Source organism: Xylocopa sonorina, chromosome 3, assembly GCF_050948175.1.
Source record: "Xylocopa sonorina isolate GNS202 chromosome 3, iyXylSono1_principal, whole genome shotgun sequence".
In the NCBI taxonomy this organism is placed as follows: Eukaryota; Metazoa; Arthropoda; class Insecta; order Hymenoptera; family Apidae; genus Xylocopa; species Xylocopa sonorina.
In genome coordinates this window covers 16,374,008-16,389,286 of record NC_135195.1, presented here as the reverse complement: position 1 = coordinate 16,389,286, position 15,279 = coordinate 16,374,008, and the positions used below count along the sequence as shown (strand labels likewise).

At 28.0% G+C, this 15,279-nt stretch overlaps 2 protein-coding genes across 4 annotated transcripts; both read right to left on the bottom strand.

The window, feature by feature from the left end:
• Positions 1–362: 362 nt before the first annotated feature.
• On the bottom strand, positions 363–3,491 carry Abo (de-etiolated protein 1 abo). Of its 2 annotated transcripts, XR_013101718.1 has the most exons (9): positions 2,502–3,491; positions 2,279–2,416; positions 2,066–2,210; positions 1,824–1,932; positions 1,548–1,740; positions 1,188–1,471; positions 1,003–1,033; positions 827–919; positions 565–700 (listed from the first exon to the last, which is right to left on the bottom strand). XR_013101718.1 is itself a non-coding variant. In XM_076893118.1 (8 exons), exons 1-8 carry the CDS (start codon positions 2,907–2,909, stop codon positions 520–522), a joined length of 1,665 nt encoding a protein of 554 aa, XP_076749233.1. In that variant the 5' UTR covers positions 2,910–3,487; the 3' UTR covers positions 363–519. The 2 variants fall into 2 exon arrangements, 1 of the variants encoding a protein (XP_076749233.1); XM_076893118.1 differs by having other exon boundaries at positions 363–700; positions 827–1,033; positions 2,502–3,487.
• A 908-nt stretch (positions 3,492–4,399) lies between these two features.
• On the bottom strand, positions 4,400–10,662 carry Iru (E3 ubiquitin-protein ligase Iruka). 2 transcript variants are annotated; one of them, XM_076893119.1, is made up of 8 exons: positions 9,857–10,662; positions 9,159–9,236; positions 8,375–8,508; positions 8,137–8,244; positions 6,254–6,426; positions 6,056–6,171; positions 5,871–5,968; positions 4,400–5,628 (listed from the first exon to the last, which is right to left on the bottom strand). In XM_076893119.1, exons 1-8 carry the CDS (start codon positions 9,935–9,937, stop codon positions 5,535–5,537), a joined length of 882 nt encoding a protein of 293 aa, XP_076749234.1. In that variant the 5' UTR covers positions 9,938–10,662; the 3' UTR covers positions 4,400–5,534. The 2 variants fall into 2 exon arrangements, with proteins under 2 accessions (XP_076749234.1, XP_076749235.1); XM_076893120.1 differs by having other exon boundaries at positions 6,254–6,414; positions 9,857–10,660.
• Between the last annotated feature and the right edge of the window lie 4,617 nt (positions 10,663–15,279).

Sequence of the window (15,279 nt, the reverse complement as noted above, 5' to 3'; positions counted from 1 at the left end):
AATGTATCTTATGTTCGATTCTATATTATCTTTGATTCTCTAGTTGACAAATTTTCACTAATTCTCATTGATATTACATTCATTGAATAAAGTTAATCAATATCATTCAAAACTCCAACTTTAACTTCATCCAATATTTTAATTTATTGAAATGATTCAATTGAAAATATTTTCGTTCATTTCTGTATAATAATATGGTAAAAAAGTTACTGTACAAATTGGTTTAAAAATGATATATGCTTTTTACATATTTTTATAATCACTTTTTAAAACTCATCTTATTTATTTATTTAAAGAGACTAAGTGATCGCCTATCTATCGCTGTTAAATTAAAATTAGGGAAAATAGTAACAAGTTATGAATCTAATCAATCGTACTTTCTTAATAGAATGGCATTACATCAATTTCTTTGATTCGATTGAAATAGAGTTGTCAATTACTATTATTAAAACTGTACAATGAGATCGTATTCATCTGAAAATTGCAATGTGGAATATGCCAAAATATCACGATGAAAGCTTAAATATGCCTAACATGAAAACTGACGATATACTCAGAGTTCGTTCGTTGAACAGAAATGGCAAACGGATCTGTCGGATGGAAAGTAAATGCAACCAGTCGTCGCGCAGCTGGTGTTGTACGACCTAACATTCCTGCATACATTCGAAATTTTAAAAGACCAGAATCACGAGCATAAAACCTATAAAAATAATGCAACAATATTAACAGTATTATATACATAGTTCTTTTGTAATTTGGGGGCCATCATTTTAGCGAACAATTTGTTTAGATACTGGAAGAATAAATGTTAAAATGTTAATCATACCGTATAGGATGTTCGTCACAAGCTTTTGGGCGCTCCATCATAGATACCCATTTATCGTCGTATGAAAATAGAGATAAGTCCAGGTACGGAGAACTAGAGTAGGATTGAGCGCATATCGGTAATTGAGCAAGTAATCTTTTTGTAGCTTCTGTAACACCACCATATCTGGCACTTACTATCGTTTGTTTGAATCTTTGTTGTAATAATCTATAATAAAATTACAAATTGATATTACACTTAACTATTACATACTTATCAACCTACTAATGGGCTGACATCTGGACAAGGTGCTCCAAAATTATGCGATAAGCGGAATATCAACTTGTCTCATAACTTTAGAACATCCCTATGTCTAATATACCTTGCATATATATTGTTAGATGGTGAACACATATACTGACAATCACTACTCATTCTAGCGTTCCTGAAGAAATCACTGAAGTTTTCAAATTGCGTTAGTAATTGTGTGGACGCGTTATCATACGCAGCTAATATTTTAGCAGTAACCATATCATAAACTACCAAAAGTGCAGGCTGTACGTTAGGCTCGTTTGCTTGAAGTGTCGCCACTTCTTCACTTGCGAATCTTACAAGAATATGATTTGTATCTAACAACTGCATCTTCCACATCCGCAACGCGTTTAACTGAAACATTAATTTGTTACTAATTACACCAACTTATAGCACTATAAAATACACAAATAAAGATGTTACATATTACTTGGTCAAAATATTGATAAAAACGTCGTAATTCGTATGGATCCTTCGTCGTATCGCTGATATATGCCGCCCTTTTGTAAAGATAAACCAGTAATTTATGCTTAAGGCTGTTTATTGTAACATCTCTAAACGGGCGACAGTTCACTCCTGGACAAGCGCTTGTAACCAAATAAGCATCATCCTCTAAACAAAACCTGTTACAAATTGATTATAAAAATCAATCATTGACAACAGAATATTTGAACAGTTATTAGAACAAATTCAATACAAGTGGTACCTTCCTATTGTTCTAACATTGATGAACATTCCATCGAGAATCTGAAATATGTGAATGGTTTGATGCTGCACAGACAGCACTGCTAGTATATCCTTATAAAGATAAAGGCCTAAACGAATAAAAAATATTAACACTATAAAAAATTGTAGTAATACTGCTGTTTATTTAATTCAAATAAATATTGATATCATCACCTATCAATAACTCTTGTAGTACTTAACATATTAATTAAAAGTACTCACCCTGATTATGAGATAAATATATTTTATCTACTTTAAAATGTCTAGTATCACATAATTTCCCTCCTCGCAAATCGACAAGATGTAAACTATAATCTTCAAGTGGGGATCTAGGATTTGGTGTCAGTGCTTCATTATTAGAGTAAATCTTAAAAAATACAATTTAAAATTATCATACGAATTAAGTGTAGTATAATCACTAAATAACAGAATTACCTGATAAAAATGTGGTCTCAATTCATCTGGAATATGGGCAGCCGAACCAACAATTACATATCTACCATCATCTGTAAACAGACTACACTCTCTATTCAATTGTTCATTACTTTGAACTACATTTACAATCCATTTTGCCTATAAATTTTGTGATATATATTACTTATTACCATTGACGTTAAGGAATTAAAAAACTTATAAAGAAGGAATTAGTATAATGTACCTTGAAAAATCTGTTAAAAATATTCCTTCTGATGTATAAATTACATTCATCATTTTTATATCCAATGTATTCACCTTCGCAGCTAGCTAATAGATCTGCGGCTGCAGATGCACCACGGTATTCATAAACCTCTATAGAAGTTTGATCAGCACTAAAAGCTATTAAGTAACGACCATCGGGACTAAATTTTCTTAGAAAACATGGAGGTTTTTCTACGTTCAAAACGGTGAAATTAGGAAATACATTTTGATAGAATTGTCTAGCATTATGTACATGTGTTCCTGGATAAGGACAACCAAATGTTTCTCGTCGTTTTAATCGCACGACAATGTTCTGTGGACCTATTTTACGAGGTTTAATAGGGCAAGGCTCTGTCACGTATTCGATCTTTGCCTCCTTTTCAGCCATCCCTTACGAATATTTCGAACATATGTCAAAATATCGAAATTGTACAACGTAAAAGTGTTCTTTTCTTTGTCAAGTTTGACAGGCATAGATTAAAACACTTTTATTGGTTATGTTTTATGTTTCCCATGATAGTGTTTAACTCTAAAGCATAACGTGGTTTTACATTACTATCGATATAATTTCTTTTAAACAGATAATATGATTACTTCCTTTTATGTTCAGAATTTCAATTTCTAGCGAACAATTGTCATTAAATTTGAAATTTTCTTCCATTCTTCCATAGAGAGTAACTTAATTGTTACGTCAGTTTAAGTATTTTCCCATCTATTATAAATCTAATCATTCAATGTTGTTTATTTTCTTGTAAAATGTCCAACTTATGTGAACATAATATAATTTAACAATTTTTAAAATATCAAATTTCTTCTCCTTTTTATTGTTATATTTATTAGCATTACTGTTTATTGTTATATAGGATTTAATGTAAAGCATACTATAGATATATTTATAGAGTTGTGCGACTGTGTGGATATCATAACGCATGCGTACACGCAAATTACGTACTAATTAACCTGTACAAATTACATAAATTTTTACAATAAACGTTGAAATTTTACCTGTTATAAAATGTATATAAATGACGTACATTTTTTGTAACTTAACAATAAATCAACTGAATTCACCCTTGCATAGGTTCCATATTTTGTTCTTTTTTTTTTTGTCAATAAAAAATGCCATTCAATAGTTGAAAGTTCTGTAGAAATATGAAATGTTTACATCAAAAGTTTATTTACGATTTTTTTTTTAAATATTCGTATATTCTCTGTACACGTATTTGTTTTAAAATATCTATATAATTTTTATATATTTAGTTACATGCAAAACATTGTTTAAAGATTCTACTATATATATGTATAGTACAACTGTATCAGCACTATCATCGCTACGATATATTTTTATGCTATCTGTTGAACGTCGCGTAAATTTTCTAAACAAAAACCATTTATTTATTTCCAAACTTGTTTACAATTCTTTTGCAAGTAATTATGTTAATTAAATACATACTTTTCTCAGTTACAAATTACAATTTTTCGTATTCTTCCCTATTTTTGTTATGCATATAAAAACAGACAACATAAAAAAACCAATGTGCATTTTACATTTTAATAAATGTACTATGAGAATAAATTAAATTTCACCAATCTGTCTGAACAATAACGTTATAGTTTATTATACTCTATGCGATATGGCAAATTGAAGATGTACTTGTATATTGATATTCCAGGTAATTACTACCAGAATTTTATAATATATTGAAACCTATAAAGTTGAACATAATATTTAACCATATCTAAATGCTATCCACATAGTCTACTATATCCATATATCTAAGATATATTTCAATTGATTATCAACTGTGAATAACGATGAAATTTGCATTCGTACCAAACCCGTGGTAATTGTAAGATGAATAAGCCGCATACCATGACTAATACTCGATTTAGTATATTTATGCATGACTGTATGATTGAAAGCAAATGGTATGAACAATGTACGACGCTATGCGATCATATTTCAACAAAAGGAAAGTACAATTTCAAACAGATACAAATATTGTAAACAATTACGTTTCTATTTTTTCGTAACGTCCATCGTGTTGTTTCATCCACTCTTGTGTTCTTCGTGCACCCGCGTTAACTGAATAGGATATTTATTAATAATCAGAATAAGATTTATAAAATGACTCTGATGCATGAACCTTATTCAGGTTCCAATTTGGTTCTGAGAAAATAATATAAGCAGAGATGTTAATGATTCAATGTTACAAACAATTCCTTTAAACTCTGAAAGCTATAGAATATAATTAAATAGCATCAAAACGCAAAGTCATTTGAATGAAAAAAAAGAAAATATGCTAGAAAGAAATTTAATTTTCCAACTACGTGCATCAGTTTTCGACTGACTGCACAAAATTGAAACGATTAACATTTGTCCGACTATTTCCTAAGCTTAAATTATGTTACAGTGTTTTTTTTTCTTCAATTATTATTGTGTGTTACGTTAAATTTATTAAACATTCAAATTCAAACCTTCATGAAAAAACATACATATTTTTTTTTTTAAATATCGGACATGTTTGTTTAGGAAACTTAATAAACTGCGTGTTTTCGCAAATTATGAAATGGCATATATGTGTATGCTAGTACGTGTATATATATCAATTACACATAATTATACATATACATATACACGTATACACATACATATATATACATATGTACACATAGCAACAAGGATTATTTCAACTTCATATTCGCACGTCTTTCTTTGATTTTTAATGTTCGTATCTCATAATTCATGCGAAGCAACACACGTAAGTTGTAATTTGATACTGCATTATTTTTGTTTTACGATTTACATTACACTGTTGATTAAAGTATAAAGCTTGAAATTTGTATTAGTGTCGAGATACAATATTTACGAAGTATATATATGAGCATTGCCCGAGTGAACAGTGCCAGAAAATAAATTTGAAAAAAGTGAAAAATAGACGCGTATTATGTGTGTTGTGTATATTTGTGTGTTCTGCTGGGTAAAGAAAATATCAAGACAGGATAATCAATCTCAAATCTCACTCGATGAGTTACTACTGGATGAATTATTACCACTCGTTGATGAACTCGATGATGTTCTAGTATTGTTTGATTCGTTGGCTGCCCTGAAAGTAAAGAAATACATTTATATGGTTCTTTTTATAAAGAATTATTTTTCTATTCTCCTCTCATTGCTCTATATCGATAGCGATATCTATCATCCACTGATATGAGAAACTATAGTCATAACATTGACCAAAGCTAACAAACGTTAATCGTCGCTTACGAATATTTTTTCAGCGCTCATATAACTCCGGTTTTAGTTAATATATGCATAAGTGTTATGTATATAAAGTATTTGGCATACCTAAAGAGGGCGACTAAACTACGACCTACGGTATCCTGGTGTACTTCTGCTGAACTCTGATCTCCCAAATGCTGTCTACAAATGGGACAAGTACCATGCTAAAAAAAAAAGGAGAGGAAAATAATAGTTATAATTTACATAGCTCCAAAACAAAATTCAATTTTTTAAATCTTTTTTTGGCTTACCAGTTCTAACCATGGTATAATGCATGGTGCATGATATAGATGCGAACATGGAAGTTGTTTAACTGGTTCAGAAAGTTTGAAGTCTTCCCAACAAACAGAACACTGAAGTTTAGTATCTACATATAAAAGACAACTTGTTATTAACATCTGGAATAATTTTCTATTTTATGGATTATGACATGTATATTGCATATTTACCAACGTGATATTGATTCACAGTTACAGTTGGTATTTCATCAATTTGTTTTCGTGGTAAAGGAGGTGGTCCAGTTCCATCCATTTGATTTAATAAGTGTGTTACAATCGAGTCTAAGCCATCCTGACCCCAAACATAATCTCCAGGATTTCCCAAGAACAGTCTAATATTGAATCTACATTATTGTGCTTTATTTTAGTAATACTAAATATCGAGTAAAACAATAATGACTTTTATCCTGGGTGAACAAGCTTTTTTCAGTGATTCTCCTTACAATATTATTTATTGTACTTTACAAATATATTTGCATGTTTATATAACAAAAGCTAAATAAAAATAATGTTTCATTTATTATTCATGATACCGTTATTTGAAAGTTTTGTGCTAAGTGGAGACAAAAAAGTCTACTTTTAAATATGAAACTATAGTTTAACCATATACTCCTTGCAAGTAGACACAAGAATTTATATGTGATTGTTATCATATCTTATTTTTTTCTTTGATAATAGCAGTTTTTTATTAAAATATAGGAGAAAGTAGATATTTAAAGTTAGCGAATTTAATACTGATAAGAAGTTTTTGTTTCCCCTTATAGCAATGTTCTAGTATATAAATGTTTCAATGTTTCGCCAGAGTTGGAACTATATAACTGCATCAGAAGTCACAAGACACTGATACTACATCAACTAGACACAATATTGGCGTAACATCAAAACACTTTTACAGTAGTACTTTAATCTAAAAGCTTCAGATACAAATTGGGACATTTTTTACTTTGATAACTCCAAATTCTTTCATTCCTGTATTTATGATCCATTATTTCAAACTTATTGAATAATAGTTTTTATTGCTTTGTCAGTGTTTGACAAGAAACAAACCAGGATTACTATAATATATTTCAATCAAAATCAGTTAAAATTTCTATTTTTATAAATTGTTACAGAAAGAAAACAAACTGCTACAATAATCAATAAAAAGCTTGATTATAAGAATTACAGCACAGTTGCAAAAACGTGTAATAATTAACATATATTTTCATAATTGTATCATACTTTTTGTGTGTGTAAAAAATTTTAAAAATTTCTAATTAGTTACTTCCTTTTTATAAAACAGTGACCATGTGGATATTTGTATGAAATTAAAAATTTTGTACTAGTAAAAATCAATAAATAAATATATCCATATATATATAGACATACACATAAAATTTAATATTTTGAATTGTTTACATGCTATTTCAAACATATCACATACACAGAAGTATATGAAAAAAGAATAAATTATCCTATTGTACATTTTGTACAAAATACCTTTAGCTAATATCAACATAATGAGAAAAAATATATAATTAAAAAATAACATATCAAGTATTGCCTTTCCACACACAAATAAATAAGTCTTGATGAAGCAAGATTAATATTAGCATTAACTATACCATTAAAATTTAATTCCCACTCAAATCTTCATTAAAAGCATGTACTTTCTTTATAGATAAAAATATACCACAAAATCCTGTTTTGTATGCCAAACAAACAAGTTTTACATGCAGATAAACTAAAACTTAAAAATTGCTTTTAAATTCACTCAGGATAACACTTCATATAAGTAACATGCATAAAATAACATGATTTTACATAAAATATAACTTTTGCATGGAAAAGAAACTCTTGAAAAGATTAAATATAAAATTTAATATTATGTGATAATAAAATCACTGAATCGGCTAATGATTATATAAATGAATGAAGTAAAAAGAAATTGAGTTTCCAGAGATTCCTAATATATATATAAAGCAGTATGACCAGCCACATATATACATGCCTGCACATACATTCATGTAGATACATACTAGTAACTGCATAATAAAAATTAATATAATACGTACACGGGTAATTGTGCAGCCTGAGCTACTCCTTCAGAGAGATGAAGTATGAAATCTTCTATGAAATTGTCTACGGATGTAGGCACCATTTCTTGTCTTCCACGATTGCCGCTAAACATAAAAAATATACATATGTTTATATATACATATACAGAGAAAATAGTCATGTCTGTATTTTAAAACAAATTAAAAAGTTTAAATGTATTCAAAGCTCTTCCTAAAAAATGCATAAACAACATACCTGTTGGAACTGCGTGTATCTTGAGCATTACGCGAACAATGAATGTGTCTTCTACCAGCGGGCCCATTGTTTCTATTAGAATTAACTGGTGTTTCAAACTGATTGTTGAAATCCCTCACATAACGTACCTCAAGCTGTATAGCAAGTCTTTGATTAAAATAATATTAAAATATATATTGGAATATAAGGTGTTGAAAAAACATCCATAGAGTTTAATTATCTAGTTCTCATAGCGAAGAATAAAAAATAAGTTATCAATATAAACTCCAAAATTAATCCTTCCAATATACCTTCAAATCTACTTTTGTATCCATATGCATTTTATATCATAACGACCTAACCTAACTTAAGTCCATTCTGGTGGACTTGTTACAATGAATAGATAAGAGCTGTACTTGAGAATGTAAGTTGATCTGTGACTCGCACATGTCAAATTTGTATGCAAATAAAGAAATGATATACTGAACATTTTTAATCAATGTGAAAATAAACTTTATAGTTATACACTGAAAGAATTAATTTTAGAATTTGCTGATTAACCAGTTATTAATTAATTACACCGATCAACTATTTATTGTTGGATCACATTTAAATCATTTCTCATGTATGTTTTACTCCTGTTTACGAATAACGTAAACACGTAAAATATCAGATATTCTTTTCTCAATACCTTATATAATAAAGTTACTAAGCAGAGAAATTAAGATGCAAAAATATTGCTTATATTATCTACAATGTAATTAATACACATAAGCATACCATAGTCATTCAAAATGTCACTTACATCATCTAAGTCACTAGTACTGCCGTCACTTTCTAATTCTTCTATAAAACCGCTTGCGCATCTTGGACATGTGTAATCCTAATAGAAAAATTAAACATATTGAGTCCTAAATGCACAACTAGTATAATTTAGTGACCCTATGTAATTCTATTAAAGCATGCATATGAAAAATAATCTTGTAGAAACACCGCTTTATGCTTGCTCTGTACATCTGCTAAGAAGGTATCAACGTATTTCATTAAAACGATGCATTACATACCGATGAATGCTCATCGATTAAAAAAATATGTTACAATAGTAATCATTTTTTCAACAAGTCGCAAATTTACCTTTTAACACGAAATATATATAAAATTTTTAAAAGAATAACTAAAAGGAAAAGTATGTTGTTCAAAATGTACATAATATTCATTGTAAATGAATTTTACATCAAAACAATGTTACTCCTTACAATGCTGGAATATTCACTAGTTTTAATATTAATATATAATGGCGGAAGTAAAGAAGCATAAAGTGATTTTTGAATAGTAGCATTTATTCGATTAACTTTCTAAAACGCGAGGAAAAGCAGAAGGTAAAGAATTTTTACGCGTGATACCGAACTGACAGGTCGAAACAAAAAATGAGAAATTTTTTAAACGAATTTATATCCAATTTACGACTATTAGTGGTAGAAGAGAATGGAAAAATGTACTTACAGGTAATAAACGTTCAATTTCGATACTGCATTTGTGACAAAAAAATCGGGACATTGCCCCGTCTACAACGGCTTCCGCCATCTTTTACGTGTCCTTTTTGCTCCTCTTGCCTATTTCTGACTGTCGTGATGGATCGTAATCCGTCACAATTCTTGGTGTATTTGATTGCGTTTTAAGCAGGGATACCGAAACAGAACTGGAAAACTACTGATTTTAAATGATACCTTTACACAGCACGAGATGGCGTCTGATTAAATTAGTCGATTGCGCATCAACGTCTTATTCTTGCGTATGGTTACAGTTCTTTTGGATTGAATTTTTTATTCTCTTTTTTTCGGAGAAATTGTAATTTCATTTGTCAATTTCCGGTTATATAATATCCTTATGACCTTCTCTTTTGTCCTTTCTCATATATGAAATGCACTTGAAAACACTTTATCCAGTAACAAAAATTTAATCTACCACTCGACAATAAATAACATTTCTCGTCTAATTTGAGGCGTGAACATTTTTTCGATTCTGCATAATCTATGAAAAATATAAAATGCGCGAAATTAATTACTTTATCGATCGTTAAATATGTACGTATCGTTCGCGGATTCCAAATATATCTCGACTAAAAGATATGTATTATAGGTTAGGTATTCACGTACGCGCACGCGCGCAACTGTTTCATACGGTAATTTGTCTATTCGTATTTCTTTAAAAAGTATTTCACTTAATTGATAAATTTACTTAGCATATGAAGATAAAGTATTATATATGCACTACACACATGCTATAACAATATTTTGCACAAAAATAAGGCTGATATCTACGGTTTATGACGTAAAATTTTTAGTTGTACTAAATTAACTACTTATGATTATATGTATTGCACGTGAATGTGTCATGTTCATATATATAGCAATCATGTAGTTGTAGATGCTATTTATACATATAGGCTTCTTGACTCTATAGTACGCGAATGCATTTAGCTATACATCTGTTGTTTATTATGCGTTGATTTATATACGGAGATTTATGTATATTTCTATAATTGTAAGATACTAAAAAAAAGTATATTCAAAAATAAGAACTCGTTAAGAGACTTTAATGATTATTGTATCATTTTATCGTTAATGCAGGAATTTCAAATTAGACTATGATATCATGTTAAACTTTTATTTCAGACTGGAGATTAAAAATTTGTATCAAAACTTGTGGTAAGTATGTTTCATCGAAATATTATAAAAAGATATATAAACGTTAATAAAAGAAATAGATCAATAATAAACAAGCTACTTAAATAAAATGCAGACAATAATAGTAAAGTACTTATGTAAAGTATTGATTTATTACAATTAAATGATAGCCTATTGACATAAATATTCTAATACAACTTATATCAATTTATAACATTTCACTTACACAAGTAAGTGCAATAAAGATTTTATTCTAAAACTACTCAGATAAATATATTACAATATTTTAGATCACTAGACGAACAATGAAGTAATTCAAATTTTTTGTACCGTTCGAACTACAAGAGTCTTAAATATTTTCGCGAATCCATTTTAAGTCCAGCTTGTGTGTGTTGTACCTTTGCATATAGAAAGAGATTTATTATATAATGAACACATTTCTTTTAAGAATGGAATATATAGTCGAGTTTAATGAACACACGAAATGCGTCGATTATCATATAGGAAGTGATTTCAATTTTCACAGAATTTGTTTACATTTCTTAGTACTTATATACATATACCAGTTTTTTGGGCCTTTTTAAAATTTAATTTTTATCAGCTTCAATTTCTGCGACATTTGTGACTTGTAACATGCCGGTTTCCTTTACATTCGTTTTTTCTTGCCACCCGTTTTCAGAATTATATAAATTTACATCGTATCTGTGATAATATTTTTCTTTTTACATAAATTTTAATCGGGAAATTAATAATTATTCGCTAATTTTACATAAAAAATATTTTTTTTTTTCGAAGAAAAATATTTGATACGTTTCTATTCTAAATTACTCCAAGTTACTGTTATTAAACATAATTACCTTATACTGTATTTTTTTTAGCTAACTATATTTAAATAAGTAACAATTATAGAAAATAATAGAAGATAATTCATAACTTAGTGATACATAATAGTTCGATGTGTATCATTGTTTATTTCCATGATTTACCAATTATTATAACTTTCGGTAATACCATACACATTTTGTGAATTTGGTAAATAAGGTAGATATATTTTTTAATTTTTTCTCATATAGATATCTACATAGATATCTCATTATTTTAATTTATTAATAACGTCACAGAAGCTAAAGATGTACATTTTTGTACAAAATAATGTGAAATTAAAATAAAAATTAGTTAAGGAGAAATTTTTTAATTTAGTAAAATATCATTTCATGCTTTAAATCATATTATATAGACTGTAAAAGTCAAATTCAATGATAATTGCAGCATCGATAATATACGTGATTGATCATCATTGGATGACAAATATTTTACATAATTTAAACTTGGCATCATACACATATTATAAAAAATATAGTACGCATATATATACAAATTATTCTGTATCATTTAACATATTCTTCATAGAATAATAATGGTAACGCATTAAAATTTTTAGAATTGTGACAAACGCAATAAAAGATTGTACTTAAAAAATCTGTTTAATTAATATAATACCTCATATAGTTTCTAATATCTTTCATGTACAAATCATTCAATGATGAATTAAGTGTTGGCAGTTAGTACGTACTTTACAACTTTCTTCATATTTTGAAAGCCACACTTTATCATGAAAAGAAAATATAATAATTTCTGACAGTCTTTGAGTATATAACATAGGCTAAAAATTAAATATACTAAATATTTTAAACTATTACCTTTCTTACATTAAATTAAATAAGCTAACTATTAAAAGTAACAATTATTCTGAAAGTCATAAATTAGGTACTAAAGAAATAGTTATTTTATCAACGTTTACACACAGGTCACTCAAATTATTCAATAGTCATTCATAGTGAAAATCGTACAGTGTACATAAATAAAAATTTTGGCTAGCTTATTGTTAGGATAAGGTTTTTAACTAAAATTAAATTATCAGCTTCTAATTTAACATATTTTATTACAAGAAATAATTGTATGATTTTCACTGTATGTGACTGTATAATGGTAACTAACAGGGAGAATAGTTGTATAGTATGGTTCGATGAGGTGTATGTAATAACAAAGTGTTTTGCAAAATATTTATCGAGAAGGAAGGAGAATTAACATATCCTATTATAGTCAAACAAGCTTGATAAGAATAAACAAACAAAATTATTGTTATATTTTAATGAATTTAAAACTTAATTTATGATTATTGATATAATTGAAAAGCAAAAATTTACATTGGTGACATTTGAAAATCTTATAAGACTAATTAAAAAAATCCAACTGATGTCAATCTACAGTACTCCTAAATAATCAAGGTATTAGTTAATTTCATGAGAGTTTAAATTATCTTATTTGTTTGGTATTACATAAGATAGCCGTACAAATTTTATCTGTCTGCGTATGGCCATTGCATACCATGATTTTTGTATATTTTGTTTGTCTTCGTGCTATTATTACATTCACCTCCTTGAACTTATCCAATGTCTTCATATATATAATTATACATAAATTGCTTCAATATAGTCTTTGATATTAGTGAAGAAGATAATTACGGCACTCCCAGTGTTTATTCAATTGACCTATAATAGCGAATATGTATATGTACATATGTGCAACGCGATTCAATTATTACAGAAAATAAACAATAATATTACTTCCATGTGTTTATGCTTCCTATTTCGAGCATGTAAATAGTGATTATTCAAATAATATGTTCTATATAAGTAAATACCTATAACAACACAAACACTTATAAAAAAATAAAACAGTTGATAAATAATTATATTTTTTTCCTATATTCGATTATTAACCAATAGCTGGAAGTTTTTTTTTAAAGTTTAACAAAAAATATAGTATATAATAACAAAAAAATATTAAAATTTATATACAAAATTACGACGAGACTAATCATAATGATAGTTTTAGTTTTGTGGTCATTATTTAACATATTATCAATAATTATTTGTCCTAGAATTTATCAGTTTATAAAATGTGTTTGAAACAATATAAAAAAAATATGTGTATCATGTAAAAATGTAAATAAGGGCATCCGAGGATCATAGAGATCATATAATTCTTACTTCATTCAAATAGATATTTTAGTGTCATTAAATATGATCAGTCCGATTCTTAAATTCTATTAGTAAGCAATTGTTTAAATGATGAAAACTGTACGCATTTTAAGTGTGTATGAGTGTATCTCGTAATATATATAATTTAAAAATGATTAATCACTAATCGGAATAATAAACAATTCACTCACTATAAAAAGTAAGTTGGTTAAAACATTTGCTAAATTTATTCCTGTTGCTTTTACCACAAAGACACTTTTAGAAAAGAACACTTTTTGGATGATTACCCATCTTTTTTAGTGCATGTTATACTTTTATTACTGTGATATTGTATATAATAAAAAAAAAAATTTTGCATGCATAATTAATGTACCTTCAGATCTTTGTAAAGTTGAAAGACAACCTTCGACCCTCCAACATTTCAACAAAAGCTAAAAACAATTGCTCATCACTTTGTAACAATTATTTGATGTAAGTTCATCTGAAGGTTAACATATTATTTGTCCACACAAGTTACAATATTACAGCAATTTACGGCATTCCATTAAAAAAAAAAATTGGATCTTGAAATCCTGTAAAATACACGACTCTGAGAAAAAATCTTGAATAGATCTTTGTCTCCTTGAAATGGAAATGTACTTTCGTTTTTATACAATTTTTTATGTCATGTTAAAAATAAATTATGTCAAAAATAAAGTAAATGTTTTGGGTTTTAATTCTAAGCAATTTAGCATGCATTTGCAGATAGAATAACAGAATTATATAGACTTAAAAATATTCATCCATATATAGGTATAGGATGTTGTTGAAATCATTTGACAAAAATTATCATCATACATTATGAAAGTAAACTTTTAGTATGTAGAATCTAGATAATTATAACCAACTTTTTTATTAAAAACTTAGAGAAAAATGAATTACGGAAAAAGTGCTTTCACATAGGAAGTAAAATGTAATTGTTCCTGAGTCTTCTTAAGACAAACATTTATCTTGTATATGCGCAGAACACAGATACACGTTTAGACGCGAGCGCGTACATACACACAGAGATGAAAAGAGAATAAAATTACATTTGTAAATTAATAAAAAAGCATAATATATAAGTGTATGTACACGCATTGAGGCTGATTCACACTATTTGGACCAATAGATCTGTCTCAATCACATTTACTATTTTTAATGTGTAGTGTACTAC

Bases quoted from the DNA above. Each gene is read 5' to 3' on its own strand.
- Abo (XM_076893118.1), bottom strand. From the start codon at position 2,909: ATGGCTGAAAAGGAGGCAAAGATCGAATACGTGACAGAGCCTTGCCCT. The intron at 1,933-2,065 runs GTGAGTACTTTT...TTATTCGTTTAG, and splicing joins ATATTTATCTCATAATCAGG to GCCTTTATCTTTATAAGGAT. The intron at 1,741-1,823 runs GTACCACTTGTA...AATTTGTAACAG, and splicing joins AATGTTAGAACAATAGGAAG to GTTTTGTTTAGAGGATGATG.
- Iru (XM_076893119.1), bottom strand. From the start codon at position 9,937: ATGGCGGAAGCCGTTGTAGACGGGGCAATGTCCCGATTTTTTTGTCAC. The intron at 9,237-9,856 runs GTAAGTACATTT...TTTTTCTATTAG, and splicing joins AAATTGAACGTTTATTACCT to GATTACACATGTCCAAGATG. The intron at 5,629-5,870 runs GTATGCCAAATA...CTTTACTTTCAG, and splicing joins AGTTTAGTCGCCCTCTTTAG to GGCAGCCAACGAATCAAACA.